Source organism: Gallinula chloropus (genome assembly GCF_964237585.1).
Source record: "Gallinula chloropus genome assembly, chromosome: 17".
Classification (NCBI taxonomy): domain Eukaryota; kingdom Metazoa; phylum Chordata; class Aves; order Gruiformes; family Rallidae; genus Gallinula; species Gallinula chloropus.
In genome coordinates this window covers 10,216,255-10,234,065 of record NC_140102.1, presented here as the reverse complement: position 1 = coordinate 10,234,065, position 17,811 = coordinate 10,216,255, and the positions used below count along the sequence as shown (strand labels likewise).

General features: G+C 45.0%; 1 protein-coding gene across 1 annotated transcript; it reads right to left on the bottom strand.

The window, feature by feature from the left end:
* Positions 1–4,490: 4,490 nt before the first annotated feature.
* On the bottom strand, positions 4,491–16,543 carry SLC2A11 (solute carrier family 2 member 11; the record flags this gene model as incomplete). Its single annotated transcript, XM_084272185.1, has 12 exons — positions 4,491–4,743; positions 5,357–5,484; positions 6,451–6,526; positions 6,658–6,759; positions 7,032–7,142; positions 7,442–7,629; positions 9,233–9,381; positions 9,556–9,685; positions 10,600–10,724; positions 12,207–12,367; positions 13,098–13,196; positions 16,523–16,543. The coding sequence occupies 12 exons, from the start codon at positions 16,541–16,543 to the stop codon at positions 4,543–4,545; spliced, it is 1,491 nt and encodes a 496-aa protein (XP_084128311.1). The 3' UTR covers positions 4,491–4,542.
* Positions 16,544–17,811: the final 1,268 nt, after the last annotated feature.

The following is a 17,811-nucleotide window of genomic DNA, read 5'->3' as shown; positions in this document are numbered from 1 at the left end:
AAAGCTCATAGCTGTCTCCCAGAACCCAGTTACACACTTCAGTGCTTTTGTCTTAAGCCTCGGGCATCTTAATCTGTGCTATCATAGGGTAACCAGTTGCAGGAGCATGGTGCAATGTACAAGCATTATGTGCACAATTTCAATCTATTCATCCTTCCTCCTCTTCCTTTCCCACTTGTTATCTCATCTAAATGAATATTTTGCTCTGTGACTTGGCTGAGACTGAACATTTGGAAACTGAAGGGCATTGCTGGATTTACAGCTTATTCACCCTTTCTTAGAACTATATCTGATAGGAGACAGTACAACACTGTGATACGTGCACAGCCCGTCCTCCCTCTCCCTCTGCTCTGTTACTGAGTGTCCTAGCAGTACTCTGTCTGCCCAGCAGTGATGGCATGATGCTGCACTTCTATCTCAGGAACAGATCATATTCAAAGCTGCTGAACAGTGACTGCTGAACCACAAGGTGGTTTCTAGTCAGACAAATGCCATTGCTCAAATGGGAATCAAATTAATCCCTGTTGCAACGTTGTTGGCTTCAGAGGAGTCAGCACTGAATAGATTTGGAATTTGGTGCATTCCTATATGAAAGAATCTCCTGTTTGTCAAAGCACTGGGAAGAAAAGAGATTCACAGTCTCTCCTACTCACCATCCCTACTATCCTTCATGCAACGAAACATGCCACGCATCAGCACGGAGCTCCCCATCAGCAAGAAAATCATCAAGCCCTGTTCTAACTGCAAATTTCATGTAGCACCTGCAGCATATTTCTTCTCTCATCCCCATTCTGTGTGATAAGCCTATTGCTTGATTTCTCTGTTGCATTTCTTTGGTGATTCTTCCAGTCTAATAGATTTTAAATCCATGAAGATTCTTAAACTTAATGTTAATCCTAAAGTTGTTTTTTTAAAAAGAGCTTTGTTTTATCTTTCCTGTGTTTGTGTTCCTATACTTCCCTGACTGTGAAGGATTGCTTTCCATCCTTTGGTGTTCACATCTTTCAGGTACTTCGTTATTCATAACTCTTTTATTGTGGAGGAAATGTTCAGTCCTCTAGCCCTCCACCATCCTTCAAATCATGTAGCTTTTTTTTGTTGCTGTGCTCTGAACACCCTTGGTTTGTCTCCCTCTCTTATGGAGCAGGCATTAAATATAAATGTGCTCTTAAATCCACTTTGCTTTGCTTTTAAAAAATAATTCCTTGCAAGAGATTGGGTATCTCTCAGCTATTGACCTGATACTATTATTGTAACCACATATGATTCAGATTTGTTTTATTTCTGTACTTAATTTATGCAAATGGTCTTTTAGAATAGCAGAAAGAAGCAAATGTGTACTGCAAAAATTCTATGTGGGGGGAAAAAAAGAGAAACATATACCAACTTGTATGCAAAGGCAGTCATCTCCGCTCGCAGGCTAGGTCTTTCCTGATGCTTTCTTTGGTTGCTTTGGGAAAAGTCACGCTATATATAGAGAAAGAGGAGTTTGAGATAATATTTCATCATGTCATTTCGTTCCTTCTCAGTGTTTACACTCCCTTTGGTTTGTCATGAAGTTCTTGCTATTTGGTTTGTCATTATTGCCTTGGTTACTGATGAAACAGTGGGTAATTCTGGCAAGCTGTGCATTCACGCCAGGTCACTAGGGAAGAGAAGCTCCAGCAGCAGCTGACACAGTAAGAGCTGCAGGAGATGAGTAAAGGACAATAAAAAAGGCACTGATGGAAGCCAAAGTTCAGGGACTGGCACAAACTAGAGTGGACTGGCTTGGACTCCCCAGGTCGTAGGGTGGATAATCAGTTATCACATTTAAAGGAAAAGTCCCTGACTGCTACTTTGAGCCTCCATACAGCAAAGCTTTCTGAAGCCTGGCTTGGCCAAGCCTGACTAAGCCTGTGCTTTCAACTCTTGAATTATGGGGTCAGTTGACACTTTAAGGGTAATAGCCATTGCCACTGCCAAAGTTCAAGTCTCTGTCCCTGTAATAATACATGGTAGATGCTGGAAAGCTGAATGTCAGCTTTACATCCTGACTGTAAAATAAGTAACTTCTGTCTTTACTTTTATCCATAAGTCTCAAAGGGCATCTTTTTCCAGCAGTCTCCAAGCTGGTTCTGTCAAAAGACTTTTACAAGTTACTCAAACAGCACAGGGGGAAATTCCTTCTCCTGTCGAGTGGCTGCACTTGGTGGTTCCCCAGGCTAGGATGATGCGTGTCTTTGGTGTCTGGAAGAATCCCAACCCCAGCTGGGTTGGAAGTGAGAGTTGGCTTGTGCATAGGAGCATTGTTTGAGGACAGCAACACTAATTATTTTTCTCTGGTGTTGATAGTTATTAATCAATCCAACCATGCATGGTGATTTGATTTGTAAACAATATGAACTGAGTCTCTGAGGGTCTCTTTCCAGCATGTATTTTTGCCTAACACTTCACATGGTAAGAAAACTGACCTGAACAAGTGTCATATACTTTTTTGGTTGAAGGTGTTTTAATTCAGTAACAATTAACCAATTTGTTAAATGCATCAATTAAAATATAACCAATTATGCCAATTAAAATGTAACTGCTGTTTGTCTTTGCTTAACCAGTTTAGAGATACCTGATTTCAGGTCACAGTCAGAGAAATTCTGGAAGTTGGAGTGAGTGTTTCCTGGCACGTGTGCTCGAGGACTGCCTCTGAAACTCAGGGTGTCAAGTAAAGGGGTGTAACTTCCAAACAGGTGTGTTTGGGCTGTTAGGTGCAGGTGGCTTCCATCCTTCCAGGGCTCTGGGGAAAGGCACAACAATACTCACTCACGGGAGCAGCCACAAAGGTGGCCAAGCTGAGGACCTGTGTACATCCTAGCAGTGTGTGCCAGGCCTCTCTCTCTGCCCAGTCTCTTCAGTCTGCTTCCTAGCCTGCACCTTCTCTACTGCCTTGTCTTCTTCGCTTCGTTTCTGTCTCCTGTCTTTTCTCTGATCCTCACCAAAGGAATGACAGAATATTTTGGTACTATTATGATGGTACCAGCACTTTTGGCTTTGGTTGCATGTTCTACTCTTTCCATCTGCCCCTCACTGCTCTCTCCAAACTACAGAAATGAAAATTATATCTGCAGTTCCCAGCTCCATGGACTCCAGCTCTTGATGGTCTTGTCTCAAAATCCTGCACATTTCAAATTCTTGATGTTTTCCAAGACCAGAGATACCTTCTCTTGCCCATGTCTGTATATGTATGCCTTATAAAATAGCAGCAACCACAAATGAGAAAAAATTGCATTTTATTTTGCCACTGTTATAAACATTAGGTAGTGAAAGATAATTCTTGCCCAGTCTCCTCTTCAGAGAAATAGATCTGCTGCTGCACTCATGCCCAGCAGGACAGTAATACACTCCAGAAATGTTTACAGTCTGGTCATGCAAAATTGCTGGATTTAAAAAAAAAAAAAAAGTAGTTTAAAAATATACTGAAAGAAACTTAAACTTTTTGTGAAAACTTAGATGTTCTTCACTGCAACCATCAGCAGTGCTGTGCCATTCATACAAAGCCAAAAGAGATGGCTTGATTATGATTTTGAGAAGAAACTGGAAGAAACTTCACCAGTCAACCCAGTGCCTGTGAAAGGCAGTATTAAATGAGGAATGTTGTCCTGTTCTATACCAGGTTACCTAAAAAGAATCTGTATCACATCTCAGTCTTTTCCAGTGTGCTCTCTGGAGACAAGAAGAACATGCTGCAGAGAATGTTCTGCTGTGATCTAACTCTCTACATCCCAAATAAGTTGCTGCCATAAGAGCTCCTCACCACAGTCTAACCTGAGCAGAGCGGATGTGTAAAACCCTACAAGATGCACCATCAGTGTCTGTGAGAGCTGTACAAACTGGAGTAGAGAATTACTTGTGCTTTACAATACAGGACTGGAAGATAACAAACAATCCATAAAGAAAACCAGTCCAGAATAGTGTGCAAAACAATGCCCAAAAGTCAGTTGTATAATAAGCCACTTAGCAAGTACTAGAAGCTTTCTTCCTAATCCATCTGTCACATGTTTTTATAGCTGAAAATAATTAACTGCTCACTATTGCTCAACAAGTAGGGGTCTATTTGAAATCACTTAATAACAGAAACAACGGGAGCACCAAGACAAGGCACTGAGAATTTCATCTGGTGTCTGAAAACAGAACTTAATCGTATTAATGTCTGTGTAGAGAGCCCAGATTCAGGGGCAAGGAAAGGAAAGCTTCTGAGATGGAAGTTACTGCTTGGGTGTAGGAGAAATATTGAAGAAATTCAGAAGAAATTTGCTAAAGGTTTGTATGGCCGTGTTTGATGATAAGAGAATAAGGCATCATTCTGTCAGTCTCTAATATGGACTCTAGAATATATTATGTGTTACTTAGCATAACACTGAAAACCAATTAATAAGCTCTTGTTGGGATTTAACAGTTCATGTATATCTTTTCAAGAGTAATATATTGCCCCTAACCCTGTTCCTTCTCTCGGTGTCCCTGCGCGAGACCACAGCTGGATTCCCCCAGATACCATCCTCCTGTCTCCTGCTACAGCATGGTGGACTTGATCTCTTCGGGGCCTTTATAAAACCCCCCACGGGTCTGTGCTTTGAAGTTCAGTTTCTTGAACTCCTCCGAGATTTCCAGGAAGGATTTCCCCTTTGTCTCAGGCAGGAAAAACCCGACATAGAGTGCAGTGCAGATGCAGACCACAAGGAATGGGATGTAGCAGAAATGTGCTAGACTTTTCTAAGGAAGAGGGAAAAAAACAAGAGTGTTGGTGACATTCTGTGTGATGACAAATAGACCACTAATCCCTGCTCCTGCATGGACCAGCTTCACCCTGGGAGTATTTCTGTGTGGCCTGGCAAGGGCTTCACATGCATGGACACAACTGCTCCCCAGCATAGCTTGGGAGATTTGACACAGCAAGAAGAGTATCTCAAAATGTCTTTGCCTGTCTTTCTGTATATAAACATATAGAATGGAACCCACAGAAGGAAACAAGGAGGACTGGAGGTTGCGGAGAATCATCCTAGGGAATGGTGCCAGGTTCTGGCCAAGGGGAACTACATCATATCTCTAGTCCCAGCTTTTCTCAGCTGGGGACAGAGGAGGAATATTGGTCACCTCTGCCCCAAATTAATCTGCTTCCAGTCTCACATCAGAAATCACCACAAAGAACACAGAGGAAATTTGGTTTAGAGGCATTCTGACCACTTCCCTCATAAAGATACTCTTCATTGCAGTGCTGTCTTGCTCTGTGTCTGCAGCTTGCCCTGTCTCTTTGTCTCTATGGAAGCCTCTTTCTTGTACAAAACACTAAGGAGCTACAGGTGATTCCTTCATCTTGGGAACCCACCACAATGAATGGAAATGCTGTTCCAACCAGAAATAGGTTGAACCAGAGCAGAGAGCCACAGATCATGTAAGCAGCTGGCCGGGACATTTGATCAAAAACCTCTGTGGGCAGAACTCCTGTTACACCAGCTGGAAAAAGAAATGCCAAGAGAGTTAATAATACTGGTGGCATTATATTAAAAACAAGGGAACACATACTAACAAGCAAATCCGACATGAAGTGTATGAGAAAAGTAAATATTATGCAGTAAATTATTCTTACCAGCAACGAAACCAGAACGGGTGGTAATAGAGATTAACTGCAGTGGGGAAGTTTGAGGTTAAACATTAAGGCCTGGCTAATTATTCAGACACTCTCCTGTTAGACTGCACTGCTGGGAAAGGTTTTGTAATCCACGTTATTCTCACCAGGACCCAACTTTGAGAATGGCTTATAATTAATTCAACCCTATGGCACTGTAGGAACAGGGACAAGAAATTACTGCCAACTCATGGGGCATGTGACACTGGCAGCTCGGTTCTCTTCTCACCTGCCTTCCTCTGAACTCGTGTAAGCAAACAGAGCCTCACATCTACTCACACACCATGCAAACATCTGCCCACACAGCCTGCAAACTGCCCCCACAACCACAGAAACTAATGGGTTCTGCCAAGAAACTGCATGTCAGTAGGCTAACAAATGGATGTGGAAATTGTGCTTCCAGGTATCTGCAAGTGAGAAATGAGATGACGTAGCCAACAATCTCCAGGGTTAAAGTGAGGTATTGGAAATGCTGGCCTACAGCCCTGATGGATTGGGCAGGAAATCAAAGCTTTGTTGTCCATTTAAGACAAGAATCACCTGCAGGTGCCATCACAAATTGGCTGTAAGGGGAAATGATGCTGAGAACAGCAGAGGCTGTTCCTGCACAACACTGACTTACCCGGGGCATGCAAGCCCCCGTGAGACAGCTGAAAACTGCTGGCAGAAATCGCCTCATTCCTTTGAGTGTGCTGCGGCTAAAGAAGGTCTGAGAGTTTCCATAAGCTGATTGCACACATCTCCCAGCCCCCACAGTACCCAAAAGTTCCAGTAAAAACACTGAGGGAACTGACCTGGTCCGATTCCAAAGCTCAGGATATAGGCGAAGATACAGGCCATGCTGAGATAAGGCATCCAGCTAATCTGTGTCTACAGCCACAGAGACCAACAAGAGAACCAGTGAGGGCACTCACACTTATTTGCCACCACTAAACACCCCAGTCATATAAAAGGCAAAGCCCAACTCCACTCCACTTAAATAATTAAGTAAAGTTTGTTACCTGCTGGCTCAGAGCGACCATGAAGACAATGGCCCATCCTGCCATGAAGATATATCCCCCCAGGAGCAGTGGCCTCCGACCAGCGTAGTCTATAATCAAGTTCTGCACAGAGTAACACAGTGAAACAAAGCAAGATATTTTAACTTAGGTTCCTATTTCCCACCTGCTCCCTCTTCCCATTTCAATACTGCATGTGTAGTTCACTCTGCAGCTACTTTAAGGGTGTTGTCTGCTTCTTAGCTGAGAGACTGCCTGGCTGCTGTGCATCAAGGGCTTCCTTGGTATGAAAAGTAACATAACCCCCAAATTTGTCTCTAGCAGCCTCCTCACTGTCAAAGAGTCTGCATGGTAGCAGAGTGCATTCGGAGTCTCACACAAGTGACAGATGTGATCAGTTCACAGCTCCCTGTGCCGATTACAATGTATGGGATTTTGTCCTGAGGAATTCCAGCCTCTTGGAACACGTAAGCTGCATAAAAATACATCTGGGGAGAGAAGAGAGGAAAGATCAGTAGGGGAAAACATCTGAAAATATATCCCATTGCTTTCCCCAAAGGACCAGGTGGAGAATGACTAATGTGCTGTTTTGACAGTGCCCTTCTGAATCTTCCCATAACGCACAGGTGTGCTTTGGGAACCAAGCATCTGAGGTTTGAAGGTCTCCACAGGCAGACCAGACAACTTCTCGTTGTTCTCCTGCAGTAGAAATGTTAAACCCAAGAGCTTGCACCCATGTTTCACAACACAGTGCTGCCCCTGATTGCCAGGATGCCAGGCCACTCACCGAATCATTCCCACAGAGCTGCATGGCACTGCTGAGCACAACGATACTCATCAGCTGCCACCTCAGAGCTGGATTTTGGAAGAGCTCCAAAGGGTTCTTCGCTCTCTGGCCTTTAACAGCAGCTTGTTCAGCCAGCATCTCTTCCAGCTCTGCACTCAAGTCACTGTTGCCTCTGAGCTTCTGCAGTGCTGCAAGAACAAAAGAACCTCTTACCTCATGAACTTTACCTCCAGTTCTCCTGCTCTGCAGGATGAAGGATCGAACAGCATGGCAGCTGCAGAAAACTGTAGGACAGAGTCCGTGGTCATGGTGTTACCTTCACAGAGGTGGCCAGTTGCAGTGCAGCCACTTGAAGGATTTGGGGGAAAGGGAGTGCAAATCCCTCACTGTTGTGTGACAAGAGAATACTCCCAATCAGAGCAATTTTGGCACTGTGCTAGTTTCAGCTGGGGTGCAGTTAATTTTCTTTCTCAGAGCTGGTAGGGTGCTGGGGTTTGGGCTTAGGATGAGAGTAATGCTGGTAACACTGACAGTTTTAGTTGTTGCTGGATAGTTGCAGTGTCTCAGCTACACTGAGACAAGGATGTTCCAGCTCCCCAGGCCCTGCCAGGTGAAGGAGAAGTGTGAGAGCACAGCCAGGGCAGCTGACCTGGACTGGCCAAGGGATGTTCCCTCCATATCACATCATGCTCCGGATATAACCAGGGAAGTGAGCTGGGAGGTGGGATCGCTACTCAGAAACAGACTGGGCATTTAGGTGGGTGTTCTGCAGGTGGCAAGCAATTGCCATTTGTGCATCTCATCATCCTTTATCCTGTTAAACTGTATTTATCTCAACCCATGAGGGTTTTCCCATTCTCCTGCCCATCCCACTGTGAGGGAGGGAGAGGAGAACGAGCAGTTCCATGGTGTTCAGTTACCAGCTGGGGTTAAACCATGACAAGCAGCCATACTTCTGACTTGGATCTCAAGTGACTTCCCTGGGAAGGGCAGCCAATTAAGATGTTCTTGGTACGCAGCACATATTTCCTGGAAACTAATTCTAACTGCTCTGTATACAGGGATTTGTATGCTGCAAATCTAAGCAAATCTCTTAATATGAATTGGCTTCAGATTTGGTCATGAGCTCCTCAACCAGCATTTATTTCACTTCATAGTCAGAAAACATACTTGCCATTGTGAACACAAGTCCCACCTTTTGACTCTACTGTTGCAGCAAGGAAGTCTTTCAATTACCTCAACAGAGCAAAAATATTTAAGATTATAGAATGTTCCTTAGTTTGGGAGGAGGAAGTGATCACATTTGGAACCAGATAGGACACTTTCTACCTGTAAAAGTTGTGGCACTGTTCTCAACAGGTTGAGGCCTGTGTCTGTGCACGGAGGCAGGATGCAGAAAGTGGATATTCATCTGTGCTCAGAATTACTGTGGATGTTCACACGAATACACACCCTACCACCACCTGCACACTGATCAAGGGTGCAGCAGCTTGTGCAATTACAAACATTGATGGGACCACATATTTTGTACAGACTAAATACGGGCCTCTGGGTTAGAAAAACATTATCCATGGGACTAGTGACATAGCCATGGTAGCTGGCTTAAAGCTTGTATGTTCATCTAAGGAGACAAGCATAGGTACCAACCAGAACACTTGTGTTGGAGAGCAATCTACATTGCAAGCTGCTGGGCTGTATGCTTTAGTCTGCAGTCAACCTTCTCGCTGTTTATCTACCTGGTCAGTAGATCTCACATACTCAGTGAGAGGCTGACAGTCGCTCAAAACTCACCAGAGATGCAGGATTCTTTATCTCCACGGTCAATCAAGAGGTATCTGGGACTTTCAGGGAACCAAGGCAGAGCCGTGAGCTGGATCAGGGCAGGCACCACATTGCTAGCTAAAAGGAATGGCCAGCTCTCCTCCCCTCCTAGTAGCTCCCTAGAGAAAAAAAAAAAACATATGTAATTTGCACATTTTACAACCTGGCATGAGCCCAGCATCCTCTGCTGTAAGTGGGCACTGGAAAAGGAGGAGAAGAGAGGGATAGTAAAGGGAAGAAAAGAAAAAAGAAAGATGTAACAAGTATTGGCTAGGCTTCTCACTCTACCTTACCTGAGTCCAACCACCTGCCCCAGCACCAACCCCAGGGCTGTGAACGATGCCGATGTCAAGGCCACAGCTCCTCTGAGCTTCTTCGGGGCACTTTCCGCCAGATACATGGGCTGAACATTCATGCTCACACCTGGGCAAGGCAGACAAACGCTGACCTCAGCTTGTAGACAGGGGAGATGAGGACAAATGCAGTCAGCCACATCTTGAGGTTGCCAGCTGGACTCTTCTGTTGCAGACCATGTGATGACTGATCTGCCAGTGATTATTATTTACCCAAACCTTCAATTTTTCTCTTGTTCATTGTATAAGGTACAAAACATACATTTCCATACTCATAAGTAGTAGTGGGTAATTAAATTGATACCTGCCAGTCCTATGGTCTATTCAGCATCAAATCCAAAGTTGTAAGTGATGCTTCCCTCTAGTCCCCCATTTTGGGGGGAAGATGACATTTTAAGTCACTTGTATCAATCATTATTTCTTTGGATGAACTTCCATAAAAGCTGTAATGCTGGTGAGTGACTGATAATGTCCTTACAAACAGATAGGGAATGATTTTGGCTGAGGAACTTAGGGACATGATTTAGTGAGTAATTTAGGTGGTAGAGGGATGGTTGGACTGGATGATCTTGGAGGTCTTTTCCAACCTTGATGACTCTGTGATTCTATGATTTTCAGCTCAGTTTCACAGAATCACAGAATTGTAGGGGTTGGAAGGGACTTCAAGAGATCAAGTCGAACCCCCTTGCCAAAGCAGCTTCCTTAAGAACCAGATTCCCTTCTCCCAAGGCTTCCCTCCCTGAGTGCAGAGCACACCCACAGATACTCACATATGTGTGACCAAAAAAAAATCCTGCCTGTGTAAGTCCTTTGAATCAAACCAGAAACTCAGTATATAAAACTTCCACACTGATGTACAAGTGTGTGGTCAGAGTAGAGGATTCATTGCTTGAATGTCTTGGATCATTCCTATTTAAATATCTTCTATTTCTAGTTGATACTTGTGCCCATGGGTGTCCTGCCCTGCTCCTCCTGTTGCCGTACCTGCGTTCATGCCGGTGAAAAACCTGCTGATAATAATCATTTCAAAGGATTTTGCCATTCGGCTGAACCCCGACAGGGCTGCGGCTATGATCACAAAGACGTTGTTCAGCAGCAGGGACATCTTCCTTCAGAGAGAAAAGAAAGAGTTGTGAGTGCATGTGTGTCAGGTTCAGGTATCAGATACAACACTTCCCATGGCACACCCAACCTGCCGTGCCTGGAAGCTCAAGGTGGGCTGCTCAGCTCCACCACAGCACACCCTGCTCACCCGAAGCCCTGCACGAGGTGTCTGTGTGCAGATGGCAGATGAGCAGTTTTGGTGTCTGTTATGAAAACAGGAATCGGCTTTGGCAGTTAATCTGCAGGGCTGACACAGTTAGGGTCATCTCCAGCTACCAGCGTGACCACAGGGTGTCCCTGCAGTGCTGGCTTTGCACACCGAAGGCACCATGAGATCCTCACCCAGATTCATGGCTCTTGCTCTCACACACAGCTTTTCACTTGAATGGAGAGTATTCCTCCAGTAAATCATGTGCATTTGGGGCTGAAAATACTAATGCTGAGACTTTGCATGTAACACTACGACCCTTATGCAGCTTCTGTCAGAAAGTTTTCTTGTGTTCCAGGAGGAATTTCTGTCCAAAACTGGGGTGGGAAAGAGAGTTCTACTGACCCATAACAGCCAGTAGTGATCTCTAGTCCCAGCTCACTGCCCTACCTACTCTGGAAGTCAGACTTCATTTCTCATATTCGTAATGGGATAGGATTTTAGTTCAGAGCAGGTGAAGTTTCTAAACTTGTTGTTGGATAAGGAAGCCATATCCTTTCCAGGTGAGCTATGGGAGACAGTCCTCCAGCCCCACCCCACACCATAATGGTGCCAGTTCCACCATATAAGAGGAACAAACTAAAGTGATAGCACATAGAGGAACTGTCTAACTTCTCACTAGTTTATGTTAGTAACACTAACTGTTTTTTTTCTGAAGAGAACTGGGAATAGAGCTGTGTATGAAAGACAGATGAGGAGAGACTGATACTTTTCAGAGACTCAAGCACAGGGAAATAAAGCAGCTGTGATGATTTAACAAATACCTCCTGAAATATTTAAGTCAAAAACATAGATACACAGCCTGTGAGATATGAGTACCTGAGATGCAACAACCACTCTCTGCAAGCACACTCTGTTTTCCTGATGTCCCTATAAATTCCCACAGTGCATTTTGAAGAAAAATTCCTTGGTTTGCTCCTTCATGACTGTGTATTTAACAGGTTGGCAGAAAACTGGGCACAAAACTGATGGGGATTATGTAGGGGATTACTGTGATATGGAGTTGAGCTGAAATCCTTGTAGCACTTCAGCTGGGTCAGAACATGATGAGGAGGTAACGTGGGGAAAAGAACTGTTCCCTGTTGGGTTTTGAGACGTGAAGTACTGGCGCATCAGGCAGTTTCTCCCTGCCAGCTGAGGATGTTAATGGCACTCTGATCTGTGACAGAAAACGTGTTTCCATGATTTCTAACTCGTAGGTATTGTACCACGGGGCTCATAATTCCTCTTGGACTAATGGAAGCTGCAAAGCTTAAATTAAAATCCAGCACCCTCTTACCTTCCCAACATGATGGCCATGGGACCAGCAACAACAGCCCCAGTAAGTCCTCCCAGAGGGAACGCAGAGACAGTGAAAGACCACAGCAGGAGAATCACGTTGCTTTCAAGGGGAACGCCGGTGCGTTCCAGCCACGTTTCGTTCATGAACGTCTGGATATACTGAGAGGGAGGGACAGTGTTGCATGACCGTGACATAGAGATGAAGGACACTGAGAAATGTCAAGACTTCTTTATTAATATATCTGTTTATTCTGTGTTCATGCTTCCAAACCTGTGGTTGAAAGTGGTCTCCAGTTCCTAAATGTGCTTTTAACAGAGAGTTCAGAGTGTAAATCTGTAGCTGTTATATCTGTATGTAGCTATCTTGGATAATTTTAAAATGTATTTCATGGGTCCAACTTTGGATTTAGGAAAGAAGTTGATTTCAGAGGATGCAGGTTGGAAAATGTTATAATTAGATTCGCTAAAGCAGTTGAAACAAGGCTTTGGAATAAAGAATGGTTAGGCATCGGAACAGGTTGCCCAGGAAGGTGGTGAGGTCACCATCCCTTGAAGTGTTCAAGGAAAGACTGGATGAGGTACTTAGGGACAGGGCTTAGTGAGTAATATGGGTAGTAAGGGGATGGTTGGACTAGGTGATCTTAGAGGTCTTTTCCAACCTTAATGATTCTGTGCTTAGGTCCTGCTCAAGGGTGGCTCTCAACAGCAAAGTCCTGTACTTCAGATGTGAATAATGCAGAGGGACCACCACATCCTTCGCTTCTCACCCTCAGTACTAGCAGTCTGCATATTTTTGGTGGCAGACCACTGTTTATGGCCAGCCTGAGCACACTACAGGCAAAGTAAAGTGTCTGTCTGGGGAGGAGGGTCTCAGGCTAGCACTACTTACCAACGTTGGAGCATTGATGATGGAGATGTTGTAACCATACTGGAAAGTGCCTCCAATTCCAGCAGCGCATATTGTCAGGATCAGGATCTTGCTCTGGAGCTGAAGAAGATGGATAGGAAAAAAAAAACCCTTTCATTGCACAGAATAAAATGGCTCAAGGGTCATTTGGTCCCTTTCACACTCTGAATGGTGTGAAAATTAGAATAGGTTACAAATGCTGTGGTAAAATGGGAGAGGCCCAAGACAGAGAACCCCCCAGATTTTTTGTAAACTATCTCCCTCCAATGCAGAACAGTATTAATAATTCATTGTGATTCATGAAGAATTGGGGACTGCTTTGGGGCAAAGGCCTGTGAGTGTCTTTGGTTTAATGTTTAATGTGTAGGTTTGCTGAAAGTCAGTGCAAAATCAGTAAATACTGATAAAGGCTGGTGTTACAGCTCCAATTAATTCAATTAATTACAAAAACCTGTGCTCACATGATGAATTATTCAAGAAACATTGCCAGAGTTGAATGACTTCTGCCTGATTCTTAGCTAAGCTCTATTGAACAGAGCTTCTCTGTGGTACTGGGGACTTTCTGCTGGCCATTTGTATCCAGTGCATTTCTGACTGGTTGGCATGCTTTATGCTTTACCTTCTATACCTTTTCATGGTAAAATGACAAGTATTTTAGTTTAAAATAGAGTGCCTTTCCCATGCTGCTTCACACATTGTACAGTGCAGGCAATTATCTCTCTGCTGAGCTTTCTCATTACACAGCTGTACCTATGTGGTTGTGGTGGTTTCACCCCGGCTGAGATCCGAGATCCACGCAGCTGCCTGCTCCTTAAAGGAAAAGAGCAGGGGAAGACGGAAGGGGGGGAGGGGGGGTGGTAAGAGGGAAGGGAAGGGAAAGGAAAAGGAAGGGGCAAATAACCCCAAAACCAAGAAATTAAGAGGCCCGTGGGTTGGGATAAGGACAGTTTACTAACATAACAGAAAGATACAATATAACAATGCTAACAGGACTTTAGAGCAAGAATATCTGAAGCTGTTGATACCCAATGCAGTTCCTCACCAAACCACACGACTCAGGTCGTGCCACCCAGAGCCGTCCCGGAACCCGACCGTTCCCCATGAACCGCGCGTCCCGGAGCCGCCCCAGGCCTTCCTCCCGTCAGCCCCCGATATCCTGGGCAGGACGTAACTGGCGTGGAATACTCTCTTTGGTCCGTTAGGTCACCTGTGCTGGCTTCGCCCCTCCTTTCTCATGAAGAGCTGAGAAAGTCCTTGACTGTCTGACAGCAATTAACAACATCAGGGTGTTATCAGCACTACTCCCATTTTAACTCCCAAACACAGCATTCCATCCGCTGCTACAAATGAAATTAACTCCATCCTGACCGAAACCAGGACAGTGGTCTCGTGTTTACACTCTGTAACTGCATATTCAGCCAGAATATTTTCTGCAGCTTCAGTATTATAATACAGATGAAATATGTGGCAGACAACAGGTTCGATGTCATGTGCTGGTCTCCTTGAGCTCTTTTTCATCAGTATGGCCCACTGCTTATATTGCTAACACTTCAGGGGCACAGGCAGGGGAATGGGGCTGCTTCAGGTATAAAAGTGAGGTCTCTTGATTTTCTGAAGGGTGCAGAACAAGTTGTCCTGGCTGACACAGCATGCCAACTGCAAGCTCATTTGGCAGGCTTGTGAACAAAATCCATGCAACTTTTTTACCCCTTGCAGCAGGATGCCCTGAAGGTTACAGTATAAATGGGTGACTTAAACTTGACTATAAGAAGTTTCACCTAAACACGAGGAGGAATTTCTTTACTGTGAGGGTGGCAGAGCCCTGGGACAGGCTGCCCAGAGAGGCTGTGGAGTCTCCATCTCTGGAGACATACAAAACCTGCCTGGACACTGTTCAGTACAGCCTGCTCTAAGTGATCCTGCCCTGGCAGAGGGCTGGACTAGATGATCTCCAGAGGTCCCTGCCAACCCCTGCCATTCTGTAGTTCTGTGATTCTTTGTGACCCCCATCAGAACAACACAAGGGCTAACTGTGGAGAGGCAGGGACACTGTGCAGAAACTTTCTAAAGTTTTGTTATCTTTCCTCCTCTGTCATGTTTGTAAGCCTCTATTGCCTGGACACTTCCCCACAGATTCTGCAGAGCAGGACAGCTAAGTGTGAGCTGCATCATGTCTCCACATTCACCTCCCCATCAGTGAGCACCCCTTCCTCACTGTGGCCACACTACCCTGTTGGTTGGTGTCTCTCTGTGCCACCCCCCATCCTTGTTAGCTCACTGCTATTTTGTGCCTGCTTTCCTCATCTGCATGTGAGACCCTGTGGCAGGCAAGCTGTGCCCTGATGGTGTCCCATATGGTCTTGAGGACCACTCTCAGCTTGCTGTGAGTCCCTGGCCTTTAGCCTGACACCTCCTGCACAGTGTTCTGGGTGGCCCAGGGCCAGGGTGGCCTTTGCAAACCCCTCCCAGTGGGACAGCTCAGCGGGTGACATGAAGAGTTCATGCTCAGGCTTGGCTGTCAGCCAGTTAGTGCAGGGCAGCTCAGGGGAGATGGTGTTTTGCTAAATGAATATGACCCCACTGACCTGAGAAGAACTTAACCCAAAGCTGGTGAGCTCTTTCTGCTCTACCTGCACATTTTCTTCTTACAGAGCCATCTACCAAAGGAGGGACAGTTTTGCCTCATCTTGCAATAGCTTTAAAATCATCAATTCAAGTAATCTTAGACTTTTCCTTTCCTCAAAGCATTTTCTTGTAAATAACTTCCATAACAACCTGAGACAGGACATTCTCCCTGGACAGAAATGAAGCCATTCCAACCCGGCAGCAAGAACAGACTGAGCTCTCTCCAGTCCCAGTTAGAAGTGGGTACATGTTGCTTGCACTTTCCATGACTTCACAGCTTCCCTGTCTTGTTACTGAGACCTGTGTTGAGGATTGTGCATCTGGTATCTCTGCTCTTCCCAGTTTTTCTAGTTTTCCAAACCAAAAGACACTTCTGCTCCCTACAGTAGCACATTTCTTTTTTAATCTCAGTGCCCAGGAACACAACACTTCTGCTCATTGTAGAGTACATCCCCTACCAGGTCCTGCATCCCAGAGCTTGTTTGTGGCTGTGAGCTAAAGGAAAATGGTTTGCTTCTCCTTTCAGGAGACATCAAACAGTTCTGTGCTCAGAGGTGAGCTGTACTTACAGGGTGACCTTCCCAAACCTTCCTTACCACCTGGCTTCTGCACTACTGCCTCAGCCACAGTGGCGGTGTGCAGCTGCCAGGAGAGCTGTTAGCCCTTCAGCTTTATCCCAAGGACTGTGGTGAGTTGAACAAATAATTCCACACAGCCTTATAAAAATTCAAATTTAAAAAAATGATCTGACAACAATAATAGTAAAATAGATGGGGTTTTACCAGTCTCTGCAGCTTGTTCATCCTCTTTGGTAGGTTTTCCTCTGTCTGCCAAAGCCTCCAGTACTCTCAGCAGTGCTCTAAAGGATTATTTAAATCTCCAGCGTAGGAATGTGTATTTAGTCACCCATTACATTAGGATAAGACACTTGACTTGGCAGGTGTTTTGCCAGCTGATTTACATGCTCAAAACAGGGCTGCACCTTCATTAGCAAGACTGTTCAATTAATTTTGTTGAAAGTACATGACAGTTTGGGAAAACTATTCTGCAAGATCCAGAGCTGACAAAATCCTCCTGAAGGCCAGTGGTTTACAGCATAAATTCCCTCTCAAAGCATCTGGTACAATTGCCCAAAGGCTCTTGTATGATTAAACATGATCAAGGCAGAAGAAAATTGCAGCCTTTTCTCCAGCTGTGTTTGTCCTAGAAGCCAATCTAGGATCTGAAAGACAAAGCAGACTATTTCCTTTGGTCCTGTCAGTGAACCAATCCCAAACCTTTCAAATGTCTCATTATGCCAATCCCAAGAATATCTTACCAAAAAGTTCTCAGCTCGTTTTGAGTTGTCATACCATCTTGCACAGCATCATCCTGCTGTTCCTTAAACCTAGTTCCCTCCTACAGCCTCAGAGGGCAGGGGAAGAGCCCTTCTGAGGCAACAGGGGCTGACTTTGCCAAGAACTAGAACTGGTTTTGTGCTTGGGAGATGCTGAACAAGGAATTGGACAAGTTCACAGAGATATGGTGGAGAAGCCTTCATACAATAGATTTATGTCACACCCTGGGAGTACAAAAATGAAACAGTTCTTTTTTAGTGCCTTGGTTAAAAATTACTCTGTTCAGTAGAAGCCCCTCCTCTACCCCTGAGAGGCCCTAGCTAAATTCTAATGAGGTGAAAAGGTTTCATCCCACTGTAATAGTGGCTTCTTCAGTGACCTTTCATCTTTGTCTTTGGATTATCAGTCACTAGAGTGTGAGTTGGCTGCCAACCACTTAAGCAGGCCGGAGTAGCCATCGGGCCTTGTGTAATGGGTTTGGCTCGTGCCATAGCTGGTTACTGTTCCAGAAGCAGTTCCCTTCTCCATGCAAGCTACAGAAGACAGCAGTGCCAGCTTCTTTCTGTAGAATAGAAGGGCACTCCCCAGCAGAGAGACACGGTGTGTCCTCAAGAATCCTAGCGATGGGCCCTGGGGGAGATGGAGGTGTACTGCACTGCCAGCGGTAACAGCAAAGCTGCTCTCTGAGGAAATACCTGCCCTTTGGGAGTAATCAATTCACTCACCCTGTGGAG